Below are 23,304 nucleotides of genomic sequence, written 5' to 3'. Positions count from 1 at the left end.
GTGCACCTATGCCTCTTGTGGAAGGACTGTGAGAAATACTCATGTTTTTTATGGCATTTAACAGATCATTTTCTGGAAGAACTAAGAGTGAGCAAGTAGCTAACTGGAGAAAACGAACAATGAAACCACAGGTAAAACCAGATGAAGATCGGCCCTGAGTCCTTACGGGTTCATTACAATTGTTACAGGAGGTTGGCCAGTTCATATAACACTGAGGTCTTAGTGACACCACAGCTTTGCATAGGGCCATGTCAGAAATTTGATTATAATTTTGGAAATACCAGTTGTTTGCTTTTTATTCCACAGACATAAAGTACTTAAAGCCAAAAGCCATACATAAAACCCCAGTAACTCTTTTTAGTAGAAGTAATGATTCTAACCCAACAGTTAAAAGCAGTTTTTAATCCTACTAATGGTAATGAACTTCCACCAAACCAGATGCCTTTGATGCAAGCTTTTACCAGTTAGAGAAGACAGAGACACTGGTTTTTACCTTCAATATCCTGGTTGTCTACGAAAGGTGCTGGTCCCCATATTCTAACAGTGCCATCATCAGAGGCGCTGGCCATCATGGATGGAATCTGTGGGTTCCAGCTCACACAATTAACAGTGCGCGTGTGCCCTGTCAGCTCCGCAATCGGCAGCTCACTGCGCTTGTGCCAAATATATACTTTGTGATCTAAAGAAAATGTAAAAAACAGAGTGAGAAACATTGTTCTGCACAAAATTATTTGTATCAAATAGGACTTCCATTTCTCTAAAATGGAGAAACTAAAAAACCCATTATCGTCATAAAACCCATGTCTGAAACCCACATCTGTAGAATGTGTAAGAGCACTAACAAAATTTTTCTTCTAAAAGTGATCAAAAGAGTATGGATAAAGCTCTTCCACTAAGAGGCACATTCTTTTTTAAGACTTGCAAGTCTACTATGTGCTTGGTACTTGAAGAAAAACATTTTACTACAGTGCAAATAAGCAAACATATGGCTAAAGAGAGAAACCAAGATACTCAAAGATACGGAGTTGTTGTCTTTCAGAAGGAAGTTTGCAGCTTATTTTTTTTCCTTAACTACTCAAATTTACATATTAGTACATGCATTATGAAGTCATGTGTATTGCAGCAGAATATTTACAACCACTACCTGATGATGAGCACTAGACAAGATCACTGCTTTACAGTTTATGAAATACATCTTGATACTAAAGACTTCAAACACTGCAATGAAAGTGCAAAAAGAGCAAATGAGGAAGAGCAGCAAAGATTAATGTCTCAAATTGTGACCTACTACTGTACACAATGTACACTGATTTTTATGTGGTATTATTTCAAGATATGAATTTTTACTTAAATTGATGAAATAAACAACTCTACAGATCTCATTTTGTGATAGGAGCTTTTTAATTACTTCTAGCAACATGCTATAAATAGAAAAATGAACTAGTCAAGACACTTCACTGCAACTTTAAGAGAAGCAATACTGCTTCATAACCAACAAATTTAAGGATACACTAATAAAGGTGTTTTGGTTTGTTGGGTTTGGTTTTTTTTTTGGTTGGTTTGGAGGGGGCTGATGTTCTTATTCTTGCTCGTTTGGGTTTTTTTTGTTTTTGTCTTTTTTAGACTTTAGACTAGCAACCTTCAACAAATCTGTGTTGACCTCACTAGGAATGTCTTTGGAATACTCTAAACAGAGCTATATAAGCTGAATGAGTATGTAGTAAGTACCAGCACTACACAAAAGCCCAATATTTAGGTCTAGCATATCAGAAGAAAAGTATTTTCATCTGTGTGAAAGGTTTTGCTGTAGATGTCATTCTCAAGGCTTATCAAACAAACCCATCTTCCTCCACTCCTCCCCCCAACCATTTACAAAACAAACTTGCTCTCTAATCTACCTGCTAGAATAGCATCATGGAACCACGTGACCCAATTGACTTCTGCTGAATCAGCTCATTTGAGTACAACACCTTTATACAAACTTGCATTGATGCAAATGTTCTTGTGCACACATTACACTTTGCATTTCAAGAGACTACATAGCCATGCTATTTGTTCATATGACACAGTTCACTCTCTGCTTAAACACTGGACAGACAAGCCTCTACTGTCTGGAAGAATTAAAGCCTAAATGTAAACCAGTATTGAGATGCTTGTCAGAATGCCTGTATTTTGTTTTGAAAAAAAAGAAAAAAAAAGAAGTTTGCTAGATAAAGGCAGCAATTTTCCTCTCAGAAAGAGATCTCCATTTTACTCCTATTGATTGAAGTGTTAGAAAAAAGTCTACTTAGCTGACAAGACACCTTAAATTTAAGGGGTTTTGTCAATGTAATCAATCTATTAGTTTTTAAAACAGGTTATGAAAATGCATTGTTATTTTTGTTTTGTTTGCATGTTTTTAAAATACATACTTTATCAGTAGCTACATTTGTAACAATTCAGTAAGGAAGCAACAGCTTCAGACAGCTGAAATCTGAATAGAGTGCTATCAGTTTCAGCTGCTGCTCAGCAGGTTTTTGACAGTGAAGACTAAAAAAACGGGAAAAAAAAGACAGGTGCACTGCAGTATATACAACTACATACGAACATCAGCATGGCTCAAAATTCTGAATTTTTGGCTACTTGGGTCTCAAACCAAATACCCTGTTAAGCCATGAAAAGAGGCTCACACTGCACTTAAGAATCCTTCAGCAATTACATTCCACTGGGTCTGGTCAGAGAGTGAAATTTCATTTTATTTTATAAATACTTGGAATTTTCCAGAAAAGGATAGCAAGTACATGTCCTGACCAACCTTACTTCCTAAGAGATGTGAATTACACAGTACAGAGAATGATTGCTCACATATTCCAAGTGCAATTCTTAGCCCTGTATAGGCTTGAATCTGAAGTGATCTCCACTGGAGGTGATGGCAGTACATCACTGATCCAATTCAAGATATAAGCCATTAATTTCTATTTTTGCCACAGACACTTGAATAAAAAAACCTACAAACTCTTTAGTCACTAAGGAACCCTACCAGACTATGGCAACAACTACTTAATTTAAGACTACTCCATCCATAATGAAGATGATGACTATTTAACTTAAAATAACCTCACCACACCTGTATCTTCAACAGGTAAACGAAGCTGTTATTCCCCAGAAATTTCTGATTCAAACCTTAGGCTTAAGTATCATACTACAAAAGCAAAAAGCCTCAGAAACACCCCACCCACCTCTAATTAAAACTGTGCAGATGCTTTGGCTTTACCCGAGCAACACAAGAGATTCATTAATGCTTTCTACTAACATTCTCTCAAAAGACTCTTCCTGCTAGCACACAATAATTTGTTGAAGTATGCTGCAGTCTCAGTGCTCCTCAAACATTTAACAAACCAGTTGTTTGCTGTTAGCCATGACAGTTAACAACATGAGTAAAGAACAGGATGGATACATTGTTCCAGTGTTCTGCACAAAGGGGAATGATGTTACCTTCACTGCCACTGGAGATGAAATCCTCATTATGACCTCCGAAACATGAATGGATTGTGTAAAATCCTTGTGTAACACCTTGGTACTTTCTCACTAAAACTCTATCTTGTAAGTCCCATAAGTGAACTCCCTGGCAATACGAAACATAAAGGATGTTATTTTATCATTAACATTATACATTTCATTCTTTCAAAACATAAAAAAAATGTTTTAAACATTATAAAAGTACAGTACTTCAGCCAACATCAGCACTGTTATTAGATCAAGACAGTAAAGATTTACTGAATTAGTAGATTAAAATTCCAGTCTGTGGATCCTTCCTATTCTTAATGAAGGTTCCAAAAGTATAAATAAATAAAATCTAAATCTCATGCTCCCAGACACATTAACCTGCCACAATTCTTGCTGTACCTGGTTTCTCAATAGACAGATACTACCATGTTGTAGCGGAAGGAGCCTTTCTTGCTCCTAGGGCTGCTCCTGAGGCCTCGGGGTTTAGCCCATTCCTGGACGATGCCCTAGGGCTGTTCCTGAGGCCTCGGGATCTACCCCTTCTTGCCTGCTCCTGGGGCTCCTCGAGCTGTGGGCTTCTCCATCCTCACTGAAGAGTGAGAGCCCTCTCCATGGGTGTCAGCTGCTCTCTTATTGGCCCCCTGCTCCTGCACATGCTCAGGAGGGAGGCCAGACACAGGTGAACCCACACCCACTCATCAATAACTCAGGGCACCTGGTCCTGTCTCACTACACCATGTAATGTAAAAATTTTATAGTATGAACCTCTTGACAGTCAAAAAAACAAATTGCAAGAATAAGATTGCCTTCTTGTCAGAGAATGCCATGCTACAATTATGAATCTTAAGGCCATCTTATTAAATGAAAGTGGTCTATATCAAACATTCCAGGTTACATAGAAATAACAGGTAGCAGTGGCAAGTAGTTATTTGCAATTCCATTTATCATCACCAACTCACCTGAGTTGCTACATTTAACAAAGCTAAACGACCATTTTTTGAAATAGTAAACGACATAATAGGGTGATCTTCTTGTACTCTGAAATGACAAGACACAGTGTTAAGAGCACAGTTAACCAAACAATGATACAACACCAAGACAAAAGGCATGTCCCGTGTCTTTGCACCATTAGCGGGGAAAGACAGTTCTGAATATGAAATTAGCTACATCCCCATGTCAGCACAAGCCAGGTCTGCAATAGCTTGCTTGTCCTTTTAAGACCAAATGGGACTTCAGACTTCAAATCCAGCTCCTAATTTCAAGGGAGGATTTACTAAAATATTCCAGGAATTGAGAAGACAATTCTTGATGACATAAATTATAGAACATACACAAGAAACTCACTCTACTGCATAAGAAGTTATTTCTAATACTTGATCTAGTGTTATCTGCAGCAACTGGAACTCAAAAATTCTTGTCCCACGTTATTCTTTTAATTCTCCTGACTGGAGGAATTTGTACTGGGAATTCAAAACAAAAGGTAGTTACATGTTTCTGTCTGTAAGATCCTCAAAGTTATAACCCCGAATTCGTTGGTGTGTGTCCGATGCTAGAACAGTTTTCCCGTCACTCAAGCACCAAAGGCATTGTACTCTGACCCCTTCCCAGGAATCAAGGAGATTGCCATCTAAGTCCTGATCAGAAGGAAAAAAAAAACCACAACAACAAACAAAAAAACAAAAATTGAAATGTTAGTCTTTGATTTCTGTGGAGTTTTGACACAATTATCTTTTTCACCTTCTGTTCAGACAGTTGCTAGAGAAAGCAGTCCCACTCTATAGAAGAGAGGACTTAATAGGGGCTTAGTTGTCTTAACAGAAAGCTTTTTGTAGGTAACTGTCCTGGACAGCTGAGAATCTCTTTCTTCACTTATTTTCTGACGTGCGATATATTCAATCTACATCACTGCACTGCACTCACCATTGCAGTGAGTGAGATTTACATAGTGCACTTTTATTCTGGGCACTAATTCAGATGACAAATCATCAAGAGTATGGGTGAGACTGTGAACCACCTTCCCTAGCCAAGTAATGAGGCTTTCACATTTCTGTTTACATTAAGCAAAGACAGCATGCAAAAACTAAGACAGATATATTAAGAAATTTGTGAAATAAGTAATTTGTAGATAAAGGCACTACTTTTTATTAGTGTATTTTCTAGAGTGGCTAGGGAAAAAAGTTCCCAGACCACAAACTATCCTTTAGGCAGAGGAATACCTTTACAAAAGATGCTTCAGCCAAACTAAACTACTACATAAAACAGAACTGCAGCTGAAATACTAGCATTAATATACTGCTTCTTTGAATTACAAAGGATTGGACACACACATGAAAGAAAGTGGAAAAACATGAATTGTCACACAAATTTCATTGTTTGCTTTTTTTTCAGTGGGTGAGATGCAGAGAACTTACACACTGATAGAACTGTCCACGCTGACCTCCTGTGACAAAACGCTTCCCATCAGGATTCCAGGCCACACTTGTTAGACTGTCTTCATGAGACTGGCTCATCTTTGTCCTCAGCTCCCCAGTCTGGAAAATAAAAAAAACACAGCAATGCCTTTTATGATAACCTTTTCTAAAGGGAAAGAATGTGGTCAAGGAACAGAGTGACATAACAACTATTTCATGGAATCAACTGTGAGGGACTTGGTGACTTTCAGACAGCCTGCAGCTTGCATGGCTCTGCTAGCTAGAAAAGCCCAGTTCCTCAAAAGACAGTGAGCTAAGAAAAATATTCAAAGCACAAAGAGAGAGGGGCAACAAATGGACCTCCAAGGCCTGTTTTCCATTCTGATCATTATTCCTGATCTGCACTAGACACTGCTGTGTCTGTGGCTAAACCAATCTGCAAGGAAACAGTCATCTGACATCATCTCACATCCTGGAGCTTGCCTGCAACACATTTCTTTTCACATCAGGACTAAAGTATGCCTGTTACTTCTCCTGCATCACATGTGAGGCTCATGAGGAACAAGAGACATGGAACATTCCTCTTCTAACAATAGGACTTTGTGGCTCTTACTGTCTCTCATACTTCTCTCCAAATACAGCAAAACTGCTATACTATGTTTTGTTCTGAAACAGCAATCAGTGATATTTCAGGAACACATCTCCAAATTTAGTCAATTTGCTTCCCACCCACCACCAAAAGAAATCTCAGCACTTCTATCCCTTACATACAGCTTCCCAGATTTTTGTTATGTGGAAAAAACAAAACTCTCCAGGCACCAGCTTAAGTCTACAGTTGTTAAGCTCCTTGGCTGAAAACCAAAAACCTGCCAACAATTTTTAGGACGTGTAGAGAAAAAAAGGGAAGGTTTCCATAAGGAGAATCTTCTATCAAAGACAACACACGCCAGACAAGGTGATGCACCTGCTCTGCTTATCCTTTGTACTCTAGAGATTCTGTCGCACTCTTTCAAAAACAGATTGATAATTTTATCTGACATGCATAGTGTGCAGAGGTGTACTATTTTAATACATTTATTAAAAAGCAAAATCAAACCATGAATAATGCAATTTTAATTTGCCTTTTTAAAGGCAAAACTACTTCGGCATCTCCAGTGACCCTGGACTTTATTTGGGTCTTTGTCTTTCATCCTTTAAATCAGGAGAGATTTACTACTCAGTATGTCAAACAACTGGAAGATTATGAGTAAAGAGATTAATTAGAAGAAGTTGGAAGAACGGATTAGAGGTGAGAAATATGGAATAAAAAACCCCATAGAAACTAAGGACGCAGGAGGAGACCAAAAGAAAAATGGATCTGACTAAGTGTATTTTGTTAAAAAGTTGAAGTATCAAAGCATGTAGAACATTCTCTTCCCTGAGCTGGAGCTCTCAGTGCCAAGATTTAGTTTTCATCCCTAGCCTATTATTGCAGTAGTATACTACTGCTTCACATGACAGTGAGCCAGTAAATTGCTTGTCATTGTCAAAACAGTAAGGGCTTCTCTCCACTGCTTCATGCCATCTCTAGTGCTCTTCACTGAGCCAATTTAATCAATTAAACAGAAGAAAAGTATTTGAAGGGTGAAAAAAAGAACATTTTTGTTTAAGGAAACTAAATTTTTCAGAGTCCAAGACAGCAAAAGAAAGACTATACAGCCAGCAACTGAGGCAGAGGAAGCTTTTATATCAACTCAATTTCCCATTTAAAAAAAAAGCAAAACAAAACAAACAATACCTCTAAACAACCAACAGCAGAAAAGTATTTTCAAACTCATAGAAGAAATGGCAAAGTAACCTAGTGTCTGACTGAAAGACAAAGTTCTGAAACCATAAATTTAAGCTTCTGCGGAACTTCCACTAACATCACTCAAAGGGTTACATATAAGTAAAAATAGCTTGTAGCATTTACTTCTGCTGCTCATCAGATTCTTCAAGGAGCAATCGCTCCCCTTAGATGATAATTCTGCCCTCTGTTTCTTTTAATTAATTTATTCTGTTAATCTGTTCACTAGCTCTCTATGGTCTGATGGATTTACGCCATCCCTTCTCAAACTATCAGTAAGCAGATACTCTGGAGCTGCTGTACAGTCCCAGGCACTTAGACTTGAACCCTAACTTTAGCTTTCTACAAACTGAGTATGGAATTTTTAGGCTGCCATAATCTGTTTTTTCAAATCCAGGTGGGGGAAAAAAAAAAAAAGAAAAAAAATCACTCTCTCTTCCTTACACATTCACATCTTTGCAAAAGTTTGTAGAAGGGACTTCCTTCATGCTTAACATACATAAATACTGAACAAAAGTGGTATGCTGACCACAAAGTTTTATTTTTAACTCTTAGTCACTACTTACTTGTACATTCCAGAGCCAAAGCTCAGAACAATCATCTGGTCCGCAGGCAACAAGATAGTTGTCATCTGGACTCCAAGCAATATAGGATACACCGTATGCATGACCTTCTAACGTCTTAAGTAGTTTTAGCTGGTGAGTATCCTGAAACAAGAGAGATTCTGCTAAGACAGAGCAAATTAATTCCTGCTAGATTTCACATTTATAGTATGTACAAGTACAGAATAGTAAGTTTGCTTTGTGCAGCCTGGCACCTGCATCTCACAAAACCTGTGAATAGGTTCTTACTTGAAAAGCAGTTGCTAGTTTACAGAGTAGGACCATAAACTGAAAGCTTTTAAGTTTTAACATTTAAAATAACACTTGTAGGTAATTTTTTTCTAATATTCCATGATTCTGAAGGTAGAACTAGCAAAATACTATTGCATGCAGACTTGTACATTGCATGATGTTTGTTTTGCTATAGAAGATTTCAGTTGTGTCCAGACTTTCTACATGTACTGCAAAACAAAGTATCTATATTTTTCAGAATTAGGTTGCTTTCTTAAAAGTTTAGATGTGCTGGAAGTCTGTCACAGTTAAACAGACAACCAAAATGTTTATGCACACTCAGAAGGGAAAACCTCCAAGTGCCAATGTTTTTATAAACTTGAGTATATGTTGCGTGCACTGCTCAAGAAAAAAGTTTTACATAAAGATATTTCAAAAGCTTCCTTGAGAGGTGTTCTTATTTCAGAAGTATTACCTACAGCAAGATGTTGCATCTTTTCTGTCAGATTTAGTGAATGAAGCATACTTCACTGGTGCAGAGAGTATCTTGTATCACCTTTCAGTTACAGCTCTTCTGCTGCCTTGTCAGAGGAACCTGACTTCCAAATAGCTTATAAAAATAAATATTACAGCTAGATACTCTGAAACCACTCATTGGCAGCCTAAACACGGAAACCTTCTTCTATACAGTATCAGCACTGACTCTTGACAACAACATGAATATACTAAAGTAAAAATAAACTTGTTAAACTGTTGAAAGTAATTTTTGTGCACTCTGCTGGAAAACAGAAAACCGATTTTCTTCCCCCTCCCCCCCCCCAGCCAATGGAAGATGTTTATACCTCCTATTTCTCTTCAGAAAGATCAACTCATCTGAAAATCTAGCTTGATTTCTCACATTGCACCTTATTTTTCTTTTGTTTTAGCATTAATCAGCAACATATAGCTTGATTCTAAAGAGAAATAATGTGGTCAAGGAACAGAGTGACATAACAACTATTTCATGGAATCAACTGTGAGGGACTTGGTGACTTTCAGACAGCCTGCAGCTTGCATGGCTCTGCTAGCTAGAAAAGCCCAGTTCCTCAAAAGACAGTGAGCTAAGAAAAATATTCAAAGCACAAAGAGAGAGGGGCAACAAATGGACCTCCAAGGCCTGTTTTCCATTCTGATCATTATTCCTGATCTGCACTAGACACTGCTGTGTCTGTGGCTAAACCAATCTGCAAGGAAACAGTCATCTGACATCATCTCACATCCTGGAGCTTGCCTGCAACACATTTCTTTTCACATCAGGACTAAAGTATGCCTGTTACTTCTCCTGCATCACATGTGAGGCTCATGAGGAACAAGAGATATGGAACATTCCTCTTCTAACAATAGGACTTTGTGGCTCTTACTGTCTCTCATACTTCTCTCCAAATACAGCAAAACTGCTATACCATGTTTTGTTCTGAAACAGCAATCAGTGATATTTCAGGAACACATCTCCAAATTTAGTCAATTTGCTTCCCACCCACCACCAAAAGAAATCTCAGCACTTCTATCCCTTACATACAGCTTCCCAGATTTTTGTTATGTGGAAAAAACAAAACTCTCCAGGCACCAGCTTAAGTCTACAGTTGTTAAGCTCCTTGGCTGAAAAACCAAAAACCTGCCAACAATTTTTAGGACGTGTAGAGAAAAAAAGGAAAGGTTTCCGAAAGGAGAATCTTCTATCAAAGACAACACATGCCAGACAAGGTGATGCACCTGCTCTGCTTATCCTTTGTACTCTAGAGATTCTGTCACACTTAGTCAAATGATGCATTCCACATAGAAACATAGTTCACTCAAGATAGTCTTTAATGCTGTTGAACCAGCTAAGAACTTTGAAATGAACACAGGAAAATGCAAACTGAAGCATGAGTTAAAGTGCAGTAAGATATTAATGGCATGAAATGAAGAACACACACAGAAACAGTGTTATTACACTTCAGGAGAGGTGATGAAAAAAAGAAAGGGAGAAATGAGGAAACCTCAGACACATCAAGTGTATGTAAAAGAATAGTGTACATTTAAACAGCATTCTCTCATCACCTGCTCAGAGTTGCATATATGTTTGCCTGTAGTATATATATACACAGATTAATTCTAAATACCTTAAGTTTTGCAAATCTGATTTAACTTACAATTCAAAAGAGTCACAATTCAACACAGTCAGCTGCTACAGGAAAATGAGAAGCATGCTCTGGCAAATACCAAAATGAACCATTTGAGTTATGTGACCTAATGTTATTTAGACATCCACCTCCTTAAAGAAGTAAATCCTTTCAAGTACCTCAAATACAGATGATAAAAATTCTACAAAGCTGCGTTCTCACTAAGTCTTTATTAGGATTTTGTTCCTTTAGTAATTCTTGGCCAAAAATGTTAGTCTAAAATACTCACCAATACATTTTTTTTTATTTTATTAACCAGATATCAGCTAACAACTCATTATGAAATATGCTAATTGAGATGTTGGGTATTAAATCCCACCTATATAAACAAAGATGTGCCTCTACAATCCAGTGGCAAAACAACAGCAAAAACATTTGATTCAGAATTTATTTAAAAAATTATCTGTATTGTTTGGTTTTTGTTTGTTTCAGAATAATTCTACAAAATTTACAGAAGTCATCTTATACTGCTAAGCATTTTTTGGCCAAGAACACACTGGCTCCAGCAATAAACAAACCACAACAGCTGTGTGCCTGAAGAAAAGTTTAAGGGCTATTAGCAACTTTGCCCATGGAAGAGGGCTTTAAGTTCTCCCTCTTTCTAAACATCAAAAAGGACTCAAATTATATGGCTTTCTAACTAGGAAGAAAAGGGCTGAGTTCAGCTCTCAAATGCAACTCAAAACCAGTACAGAACTGCAAAAATCTTTTGTCTTTCACTTAGCATACCAGTTCACAGTTCTGTGCTTACGAAGTGTAAGACTTTTACTTCTGATCCTGTTTTACAAGCATTAACAACTCCAATACTTTGTGTCAAACCTTATTCACACTTTTCAATTCACAGTTCAATTCCACCTGTTATAAAATATATGAACATATTTTCATATTACTTTTACCAGTCAAAAAGACAGTCTCAGATTCACTGCTTAGTGTTTTTATTTACATAAGAATAGATATGACTAGAAAAGACAAGTCTTGTAGCTATAGGATATTTTATAAGAGGAACAGTGCCACATTTTAGTATCAAAAGCTAAGTCTGTAAGAAAATTAATGGGTAGACTTGCATGTCAGCAGATTATGGCAAGTGTTTAAATCTTCATCTCAAGCTAAGGCAACATGAAACAACTCACATGAAGCAGTACACCAATGAACTTCACTTTAGCAGATACCATTTTATTATTCAGAAATAAAGTATTTAAATCCAAGTATACTAGTAGTAACAGGATAACAAGAAAGGGTTAGCCACATACAAAGAACAGAAGTACCTTAAGTCAGAGTGACTTAGAATAGAGGTTCCACACTGTCATGCTCCTTTCACTCTCACCCAATGTCTCTCAAGGTCTTCAAGTTAAGAAGCTCCCCACAAGGGCACCAGCAGGCTCTAACCCATGGTGCTGCTTAGAGGCACCAATTCCTGCCTCAAAGAAGCCAACTGTTCAAGCCTGTAGGTATGAGCTTTTCAGCACCCTCCTTTGCTAACTTACACTGACAGCATTCTTCAGTCTTTTACATACATTCATTTTCACACTTTGCACACTTACCGGATCAACCTGCCATATAATAACAGTTGTGTCCTTAGATCCTGTTGCTAATTTAGTGCCATCATTGGAGAATTTACAGAACCACACTTCATTGCAGTGCTCTGTCAGTATCTGCTGTGTATAGCATGGGAACTGTTTCCTGGGAAAAGAAAGAAATGTATTCATTAGATTAAAAAGAAAGCAGTAAGAGAATTTTTTTCTTAAATCAAGCTAGTAAAAACTAAACCAAACTTATTTAAATGCAATACAAGACAACTTTCATGCTTTTATGTCACTTGGAACAAATCAGACCTCAGTAGGAGTGTTAGCAGCTTGTTACATACTACTGTGTGTGATGTATAGAAAATACTGAAGTCCAAACCTCTTTGAACCCTATGTGCAATGTTTGTGCATCATTTTATTCACATGTAATGTTTTTGTAAGTACCTAACTCACTTAGCTGTATCTTGCCAAATATTTACAAGTGATTATTACATAAAAGTTGAAACAGGGCTATTCCTTTATTCATTTTTTAAAAATACAATTGTGCAGTGAGTTAGGTTTGCCTTCACTTTGTTACTATTCATTTACTTTGCAGAGTACCACAAACAACAGCTAAACACAACTAACATCATACTTTCATGAGCTTTCGACTTGATCTGTTTCCCCTCACAAAATATATTATTTTGTAAAACATTAAGTTATCAAACAAGATATTAAATGATAAACTACTGAAGGAAAGAGTCAAACATTTCTCTAGAGCTTCTAGTTACACACTGAGGAAAAGCTAACAGTCAAAATACTAAGTTAGGTAAGAACTGAAGACAAATTTTATTTACAGCTTGCCTACTGTATAAAAATTTGATAGCTAAATTAAATGGAGGCATTTACAGTAGATGACTTTTAGAAGCAATACTGCAGTGACTACAAGTTCACTGTTCAGATTCACTTAAAGGTAGCCTCTAACTGCAGACTTTTTTTCTTGAACTGCAGGGATCCTGAAATGGTTTAGTCTTAGGCTGAGTTTTTATGGTGCTCAGTGGATCAGAGCAACACAATTCTAATGGAACACAGGAGTACTAATGTGTCATGATTTAAGTGGACCAGGATAATTTTTGGTATCAGTACATGGACCTAAAGAGAACATCTTTAGGAACCTGAGGGATTCAAGAGATGCAGAACAGAGGGGAGTCAATATTGCCTCCCATTTCCTGCCCATACTCTACAGAAGTCAGGAAGAGCAAAGGCCTGCTCTCTTTTGCACCTGCTACTTGCTTCACTGCTGTTCCCTTGCACTTTACCACCAGCTCACCATGTGCTCTTCAGAGTCCCCATCCATGGGGTGCTGGGAAGAGCCATGGATCCCTCTCCTGAGTTGGCCCTGCTGCAAGGGGCCCTCAGGCACCTATCCCTATGATCACCTACATCAGGTTGCGTATTTGTTCCTTATTCCATACGTTACTGCCTTTCCCCTGTTCTAGTAAACCTGTTTCAGTCTTAATTTCCAAGTCTCTTGTACTTATTCCCCTTTTACCTTCCCTTGGGAGGGTGGAGGAGGGGGGCAATAGCAATTCTGTCCTGGTTTTCAGTCTGCCCAGACTGAGAAATTGTGACATAACGTAACAGCAGTCTCTGTGAATGTGCAGTTGTACTTACCACTGAAGATAAAGTGCCCTAAAAACCCTACTTCCTTTGACTTTGTGTTTAAAAATACAGTTCTGTGGTAGCCAGGCTTACAGACACTTGAAAAACTACTTCTTACCAGAAGCTAAGAAATGTTATGCTCAACGGAGTATCTATATCCTCTCAATCAATTTTCTTTTACTAGAAGAGTAAGGAAGTTTTACTTCCTAACCCATGCTTCGAGACTAACAGGCAGGACTAAATAACCATACATCCCTATTTCCTGTGTAGAGGAGGATAAACAGAATGTAAGCATACAGATTCACAGTCAGCTTCTTTAGGTATGTATTTAATTGCTGATAGAAAAATACAAGTCTGTTCTGCTCCTGCTCTAATCTTACCAAGAACTGCCTAGCTGCAACTGGAACAACACTGAGCCCAAGGTAAAAAGCCCCACCTATGAAAGACTTTTCCTTGAAGTCTAGAAGTAGGTAGCCAAGCCCTTATACGGGTACACACACAGGAAGAGTGATCCATTACTATTTAGCTATGCTCTAGTAAGTTAATGTTTTCCCTCATACCAGTAGTTCTGTCTAGAAGCTGAAAGAATCTTTGCCTCTAACTTACACAAAGTACAAGTGTCCCAGAAAAAACTTTTCAATATATTTCATTAAAAAATATATATTCTAAAGAATAATAGCAATTTGTATTTTAAAGCCTAAGAAAAGCAGCTAAGGTTTTCTAGACATGAAAAGCAAGCCATATAACGCAGAAGTACACAATTTTCATAGTAAGGTGGCCTTTAGATTCCTAAAAAGGGCACAGTTGATAAAGATGCTGCAGACACATCCCATTAGTGAATTATGCTATTCACAATTCAGCTAGATCAGAGCACGCTCACAAAAAGTTCTATTCACTTAATGAAATACACAGTCCACTAAGTCTGACGTCACAGATAGCAAGGTGTACTTTAAATAACCCTTCTGCTGAAGGGAATTGCACCAGTCTTGAAACAAGAAACCAAAACTAGTCATCCAACAGTTTCTAATTTTAGTAATTAGATATTATTGTAACTCAAAGGTTCTTTATCTGAAGTATTTCATTACAAATTCTTGTGTTCAGCACAGAATAATGTTCACATACTCAAATGAAGTATCTAATAGGTATCTGTTGTATTTACAGATGTTCAAAATTCTAAATAAAACACCAGATACTTTTTTTATTCCCTGTGCCTACAACGGGAGACTTAACTTCAACAATGGCTCTTTTTTTAAAAAAAAGTTTTACAGTAATGCTACTATCAAAAAAGCAGCAGCATTCACCTCTCATTTGGGCTTCACTGTTTGTAAACTCAGACTGAAGTTTATTTTCATGAAATTAAGACTAGAGAACTTCAGGGGGAAAAGTCCAAACCAACAACAAAAACCCAAAAACCCAATAAAACACACAACTAGTCTAAAGGCTCTCAAAAACAAAAAACCCCCCCAAAAAACTAAACACTCCCCCCAAGAAAAAAAAACCAAAAAACCATAAACAAACAAAAACCCAAAAACAAAACAACACCCCAAGAGCATTAATTCTTTATTTTCAAAATCTCAGGTACAAGACTCGCAGCAGTATCTCCCTCTTATCTCCCATTCTTATGAAGTGATTAGGTTTTAGTTAAACATTTTACCCATTAGTGCAATTCAAGTACTAGTTCAAACTTAAAAAAAGGGAAAATTGTCAGTGTTCTATCTTTTAAGCAGGACAGAAACTACTGTCACATCTCTCAGTTTATACTCAAAATTTGGCTTCCACTGTCTTTAACTCACCTCATTATGCCCAAACATAGCAGCACGTACAGAGCACCACATACTGATCTCAGACCCCTGCAATAGGTAGGTACAATAGGTTGAGTTGAGGACAGAATGGAAGCCTTGATTTTGAAGTAGGGTTTCTTTTGGAATTCAAGTAGTCATGAGTATGTAAATAGGTATACATACCGAATAGGCAAGCTTAGGAAAGACCACATTTGGTGGAAAAAACAAAACAAAACATCACCAAATCTATGGCCAAACTTATGTCCAGATGGGTGAAATTCAAGTCCAGATTTGTTGCACATAGTATCTTTTATGTTCAGCTCAAACTAGTCTTTCAGTAAAACATGCTCTTTCCGATTGGCTTGCATGCTCTACAGAACATACGATGTTATTTATGGACTTGTAAAATTACTCTAACTTTATCTCTTTCCATTATTTTAAGACTCACTTCTGAAGCTGAGAAGCCACAATTCCAGTTACCTAATAATTTCCAATAGCTCTTAAAATGGGGAACAGTCAAACGTCCACATGCACACATGCAAAACTGCTTCAAGTTTGTGATGTAAAAAAGCTGCAAGCTAGACAAGAGCCTAAAAAAGTTACTTGAATAGATGAAGTGCCAATGATACTGAACCGTAAGATGGCTACAGTGAAGTACTACAGAAGTCTGAATCTTTAAAAACAGATTCCAAGTAACTCAAGAACACAATTCAGAACAACTGAGTTCAGAAAATTTCTATAAGCAGGTTTATCAGTGCTTCCTTAGATCAGCTAACCAACCCGAGCATGAAAATAAATTCCACCATACACCCAAGCACTGGACTGCTACATGAGCAAACATAAAAGGGTACCACCTTCAGCCCTTTTTTCTACCTATCCTCGCCTTCATTCCCTATTAAAATAGGCACAGCAGCTTTCCATAAATGGTACAGAGTTTTTATGTGTGTGACCAAGTTCTGCTGCTTGAGGAAAACACTCAAGTCAGCCATTTGTTACATGCAAACTAACATCTTCATGCTTCATACATCTTCTAGAATATGGCATTTTGTAAATTCAGAAGCAGCATCTGTTTTGTAAAAATTATCTAGGCAGTCTTAAGAGCTAATATGCAGCTATGAGACATTCATTCTTACTACCTTACAAATCTGCAAAGAGTTCTTTACATCATCCATATTATATATTATGTATACCAAATGCCTATTGCACATTTCTACTTTTAACCTTTGTGTCTTACTTTTGCGCTTCTCTTTCCACTACTAAAAGTTGAAACTGAAAGTTAACTTCTTAAAGTATGCTTCAGTAGACTTTCTGCATTCCAGAAAGCTGGAAGACAGCCTGGATAAGCAATATACTAGTGATTCTCCAGTGAAAAAACACATCAATTATGTGTTGATAAATAAACAGACCAACTGTCCAGAACTACAAGAAACATGTGGCAAAGGATTAGCATTGTAATATATTCTATTCATACCCATGTGATTAAAATTTTGAAGTTTCAGTCTGACTTCATTACCACATATCCAGCTACCAAAGTCTCTTACACACACCTTTTCTACTCCCTCCAACTATTAATTTAATGAGAACTGTCTTTTCCCAGTCAAATCCTGTTAAACCAATTCAGTATAATTTTCATGTTCCCTGTAACAGTTAGTACAATTATATTATTTTAAAAGACAAAGAAAAAAAACGCTGCCCATCTTAAAAGTCACAAGGGTGTCTTACCTACTACAAACATGATCTATTAGCAGTGAGACGGAATCTAGGTTACTGTCTAGTTTGGTATTATGATATAGGCACCGGTCCCGTTGTAGCTCCACAGCCTGACGTAGCAGGTTCTGTAAACGCCTTGGAGGAAGCATCACTGATGGGGGTAGGTATGCTTTAAAAAAGTGATTAAGAAAACAAACAACAAAACAAAACGCACAAAAAAACAAACAAAAAAAGAAAAAAAAAAAGATACATATCAAAACCAAGTTACCAGTAAGAGCATATTTTGATTAGTGTTTTTGGAAGAGACATTAACAAGTGAAGTTTAAAAGCTACAGGAAAAAAGAGCACACAGACAATCAAATTTACAGCTATACATCTGGAATTAGAAACAAACTTCTGGAAACCAGAAATGTATGCAATGTATTTGTAATTATAGTAGATGTCGCCCTGGCCAACAACAACAAGCTAATTTACACAAGCTAACTCAAAGCCCGGTATTGAACAAAATCTGTAAAATTCTAAATAGTATCAGTTGTGTTCATTTAAGGAATTCTCCATTAACACTATCAAATTAAAGAATACCATGGGTTTTACAACTTTGATCCATAGTATTACAAGAGCCACAAGAAAGAGAAAGGAGAAACCACACTTCATAGCAAAGTCTGAGACCACTATCAAACAGCACTAGTATCTCCAGTGGTGACAAGGCCACATTAAGTTTCAGCCTTTCAATATAGCTGGCAGTTACCAAACACTCCCCTCCCACCCCAAACTGCACATTTAATCACCAAGTTGTATTATGACTGCACACAGTAGAGCTAAGAAATAAGAGCTTCTATTCCAAATAGTTTATCCAAGTCAGCAAAATATTAGATACAGAAGACTAAAGTGAAATGGCATCCCCATTAACCAAGAAATACACAAACAACAATTGGCATATGCAGTTAAAGTCGATTCCCTGGGATACATCATTATGTAAGATGTACTGTATTTACACAGGCAGGAATAAATTCTAAACACTAGAACATCTTACTCTGGAGTTTGTCCAAAAGTTTCGATCTGGAAGCTGTTCCTTTCCCTTCCCACTCTGCTTTTGCACGCAAGTCTTCTGCGTGGCTACACATCAGATACCTGTGTAAAAAAGCGCACACGCACCAACAGACCAAGTCTTTCTGGAATCATTCTTTTCACTTTAAAGCATGATGTATAACATTCTTAATGAACTGGAAACAGGTGATTTAAGCTTGAGACTGATGGGAAAAAAGGCAAGGAACAATTTCACAAAAACAGACATCTTCAGAACAAACATCTACAAATTTGCAATAGAAAAAAAACCACACAGATTTTAGGGAAGGTAAAAACATCTTCGTCAAATAATAAAGCAGACTATAATAATCTACTTATTCAATTACAAGCTAACAGGCTAATGATTCTCAAGACTGGACAACCATGCATTTGTATGTGTTCAGGTTCTAGTATGATTAACCATAATCAGGTTGTTTTCAGGCATCTGAAACAGAATACTGACTACTAAATAGTTTACACTCAAAATTTTAGCATATCTCACTACGGTTTATTGATCAACCGGACAACAGCTTTTATAGAATTTGAGTTTTTGTCAAGTCCACTACCAAAAACTATAGAATTCTTCGGAAAATTCCACCAAAAAAGCTCTCAAATCCCAAACACTTACCCACTGAGGACATGAATACGTTCTGTATTATATTTCAGAGGAGTCAGTTCACAGCGTAGAACTTGAAGTGCCTCCAGGACCTTGCCATCCTCCAGGTATTCCAGGTACTTCTGCTGCAGCAGCAAAAACTTCATCCTCTGACATGACAGAAAGCAGCAGTCAGGGGAAAAAGGTTGACTGAAGTTTCAGAAAACGTTTGAGCCTAAACAGAACAGTAGAAACCATTCTACTATACCCTTCAGAAATACAGCTGTATGTAATGTTTCATTACTCAGTTTCTTTTTGCTGGGTTTTCAGCAGTTATCCATTAATTTTCTTCCTCTCGTTATTATGGAGCTTAAAGTATCTTCCTCCCTCATTTCTCAGATTTCCCTCCCCCCCCCTTCAACTTGTACTGTTTTCCTGCTCACTCTCTTTTCAGTTGCCATCCTTCAAACCCTGAATTAAATATGCTTCCCCATCTTACATTCTATCAGTAGAAGCACCAAAAAGCAGTTAGTCATATACTTAAGACTGCATGAGAGCACAGAACACAGCAGGTCAGCTTAAGAAGGTCTCATATTTCTTACAGAGGAGCTGACAAGGGTTGTTTGCATAGATTTGTAACATACAGAAATAACCAATTTACATGGAACTATAAAACAAAACCTCAGGGAGCGTCAAGTTGTTTTCCTTGAGCGTTGTATCATTTTTCAGGATTAAAAATAAAATAGTTTCCTGTATTTTGGAATCACTTCACTTCTCAGAAGTAATCATTACTATTTCATAGTGTTACTTGCATCTTACGTGTTTTTCCTATTTCATTAAAAAAATAAAATCAAGTCTGCTATTCTAACAAGTATATGTAGATAAAAGAAGAAAATCAGGCATCCATTTACTATATTCAAAAACCCAACGTTTCTGTAATTTTTAAATTATTTATTAGATACACATTTTAGTTGTTTCTGGGTGAAGCATACTATTCTGTGTTTGCACATCTCCTTTACTGCTAGCATTTATGAGAGATAAAAAGATCTTTCTGGTCAGCAAAATTCACCAGGTTAAAGAGAAAAACATATGTTCTTAGATACACCAGTGAGAAACAGAGCGAAGATCAAGGATAGCAAATTACATTTGCTTTTCTAGTAAATACACCACCAGTTCAATCACTGGTTTCCTTTGCTTTGTCAGACCTCAGGCACCTCAGTTTTCATGATCATATTTGGTCAATGTTTACTCAGTTTCAAACTCACTGCTAGCCTCCTTAAGTAGAGGAATCATCCAGAGATTTAAGATGTTGCTGTCCTATTACAGCTTACATGAAAGTGTAAAGCTTACTATAGGTAAAATCCAAATTTAAAACATAAATCAGTTTTAGGTTCCAGACATGCACAATTCTTCAAATGAATAGTTTCTGTACACAGTGTTACTAACACACTACACAGCTTTGAGAAGTGTAGAACATTACACAGTAAAGGTGCTCTATGTTCAAACATGTCTGTAGTAGTATTGTTATCCTCTATGTGACAAGCAAACCCATATTACATTCCCTATCCACATCTTTATTTGAATTTGGAATTGCTAGAGCATCACTGTACAGTTTTTCCAGGTGAGATGACATATTTTGGTGTTCTGACATTTACAAAACAAACAAAAAAGTTATTTACAACATCAGTGATTGGTTCCATGCAGTAGGCCAGCAGACCTCACACTGTTTGCTTATATACTGGCAGCAGGATGTGTAAGACCTTCCTCTCTTAGCTGGATGTGCTCATAAAGATGCATAGAAGTGCTCAGGTAGGAATCACATACTGTATTTTACTCTTCTTGGTCACTTCACACTGATGATAAACATTACAAAAAATACTCTAGTATTTCCACTTAGTAATGAAAACTATAATACCGCTAGTTCTCCATTCACTGTATGTAATATTTGATTTATATCATCTTTCCTTAAATATGATAAGCATATCTATATCTACTAACTTTCTCCCTCCTTCCTTTAAGGATTTGGCATGTTGATTTAATTTCTTTAGGGAGAAAAAGTAAAAAGAGCAGAAACCCCACCCCCACAAAAAAAACCAACAACCCGGTTTTCATAATGCCAGTCCTGACAATTCCAGTGGAAGCATAACAGGAACACTAACATGCAGAATGCTGTTGTCGAGTTACCCAGAGAGGTAAAACTTCAGTTTTAGATTAGAAAGTATATTAAGTATTTTATTTAAAAAAAAAAAAAAAAAAGTCATCACGTGTGACTTTGGCACATTCAGAGTATAAAAGCTTCCAGAACAATACAGTACTGTACACTTTATGCAAGAGTCTACCGTTAACATAATGGAGAATCAGCATAAGAGATAAGCAGTTTTAAACTGTAACTTATCTATAGCAAAATGTAGAAATAGTGTAAAGTGTTGATAGGGAAATTAAAGTGATTTTCTAAGCTATTTTGATAAATGTGCCAAAACTTGCTCTACAGCATATTCTAACAATGGCATGAATACAGCCTCCTTAAGGCAGAAGTCACACTCCAGTGACATCATATTTCAAGTAATTTATATCAGGACACTCACAGCACCCTGCCACGTTACTGTGTAACTACTGACATTGCTGACAAACAGATTTCACTGAATGACTGAATTTTGTCTTAATTTTCTCTCAACACTTATATGCCCTGCTAACAATACCGTTCCATTACTTCCAATATCACTTTCTCATGGTAGACAAGACCATTTTGAGTACATAATCTCTTCTAGAACCCAAAAACTCTTCTAGAAGAGAACTGTTTATAATATTGGCAACTGTAAATTAAAAGCACAAACCCTGGGATTTAAGTAGAACAGAACTAGTATAAAACTAATCTTATGCAATGCATTCAGAACAACAGCTTACTCAAATCTCCGTATTTTTTTAGCTCCCTTCCAAACAAGGGAAATAAAAACTATCATAATCCAAATGATACCATTTACAACGTAGCAGAAGTGCCTGGGATTTGTTATTATCATCTCAGTGTCTGCAATGGAAATTTAGCATCACTCTCTTTACTGCTGAGCACTTTAAATCCAGACACCACCATCACTTAGCTTATATCACAGTCTTCACCCTGTAGGACCCCTGAAAGAATGCAGTACAAGAGTTTCAGTATGCAGTCAGGCTGGTTTTGTTTAGTTATTAAGACCTCATCCTGTTTTTCAACTCTACAGAGAAGGTGAGGATAAAGTGTTTTACTTTGTTGTTTCTACAAGTTATTATTTTAGTGCAAGTTAAACCTCTGATCACCGTGGGGCAAAACTAGGAGTTAATGGCTGCAGAGGGTTTTTAGTCTGTTTGTTTTAATGTGTATACTATTAGCATTTTGCTTTCTCCAAACTACAGCTTTCTATTACTAACACTAATGACTAGTGTTTTACTCTGTCACTGTTCTAATCATTAGTAGGAAAGCCTCTGGCAAAATCTTAAAATTCTAAGAAGTTCTGCATGTGCCACGATTCACCAGCACCAGGTAAGTGAAGGTGAAAGCCTCAGCAACACAACCATGAAAGTAACAGGACAAACTTCCCACCACAGTCAATAAATTGTGCCACTTTGATCACTTGTTACAGTAGCAAATCTTCAGGGGTTCAGAAAACTAAAATGCCTAACAACCTAATTTTAGGATTAGATTTTGGTGTTATTTTTAACCTGCAGATCTAAACAAACTCCACAACAGTTTTATTACTGTACCAAGAGTTCAAAAAATGAGTAACACTGCTGTCATAAGTAAATCTTTGAAATAAAGGCAACAAAAGAAAGACAGACAAATTATCAGCTGATGTTTCAGGACAAACTCAATACAGCAGCCATCTGCTTATAGCCTGCAGAACCAAGAACCTGGTTTTCATTATTTTGTACTTCTTACTACTTTGATAGTCTTCTAAAACTCTGATAAAAACACTTAAAAACCATCCAACCTGAACACAAAATATGATATGCAAAAATATGTATAGAATTTAACAAAGCTTCAACCACTTAATGAGTAATTCATTCCAACAAGGAACTGCCCTTCGCACTGGTAGCAAGAGGGACACCATGCAGGCAGGTGGAGCACTTCACTTAAATGACATAACTTTTTTTACTGTACTGCTTGCTGCGGTGGCTGTATACGTCCAGAACTGAGGAAAAGCCCCATTTAAGTAAATTAAAATAAAGAGTATTAGAAAGTATACTCTAGATGACTACAGA

General features: G+C 37.0%; 1 protein-coding gene across 1 annotated transcript in view; it reads right to left on the bottom strand.

Moving 5' to 3' along the window:
* WDR26 (WD repeat domain 26) overlaps positions 1–23,304 on the bottom strand; it is a 33,836-nt gene that overhangs the window by 5,201 nt on the left and 5,331 nt on the right. Inside the window, exons 4-13 of the mRNA XM_030448732.1 lie at positions 19,105–19,241; positions 18,445–18,542; positions 17,424–17,580; positions 12,298–12,436; positions 8,289–8,429; positions 5,898–6,017; positions 4,975–5,120; positions 4,446–4,524; positions 3,475–3,604; positions 494–679 (exon numbers count right to left, since the gene is read on the bottom strand). Coding sequence (XP_030304592.1) covers positions 494–679; positions 3,475–3,604; positions 4,446–4,524; positions 4,975–5,120; positions 5,898–6,017; positions 8,289–8,429; positions 12,298–12,436; positions 17,424–17,580; positions 18,445–18,542; positions 19,105–19,241 — 1,333 coding nt within the window. The remainder of the gene's footprint in view (positions 1–493; positions 680–3,474; positions 3,605–4,445; positions 4,525–4,974; positions 5,121–5,897; positions 6,018–8,288; positions 8,430–12,297; positions 12,437–17,423; positions 17,581–18,444; positions 18,543–19,104; positions 19,242–23,304) is intronic.

The sequence above is a fragment of the Calypte anna genome, chromosome 3 (genome assembly GCF_003957555.1).
Source record: "Calypte anna isolate BGI_N300 chromosome 3, bCalAnn1_v1.p, whole genome shotgun sequence".
Classification (NCBI taxonomy): Eukaryota; Metazoa; Chordata; class Aves; order Apodiformes; family Trochilidae; genus Calypte; species Calypte anna.
This window is presented reverse-complemented; position numbering and strand designations above follow the sequence as displayed.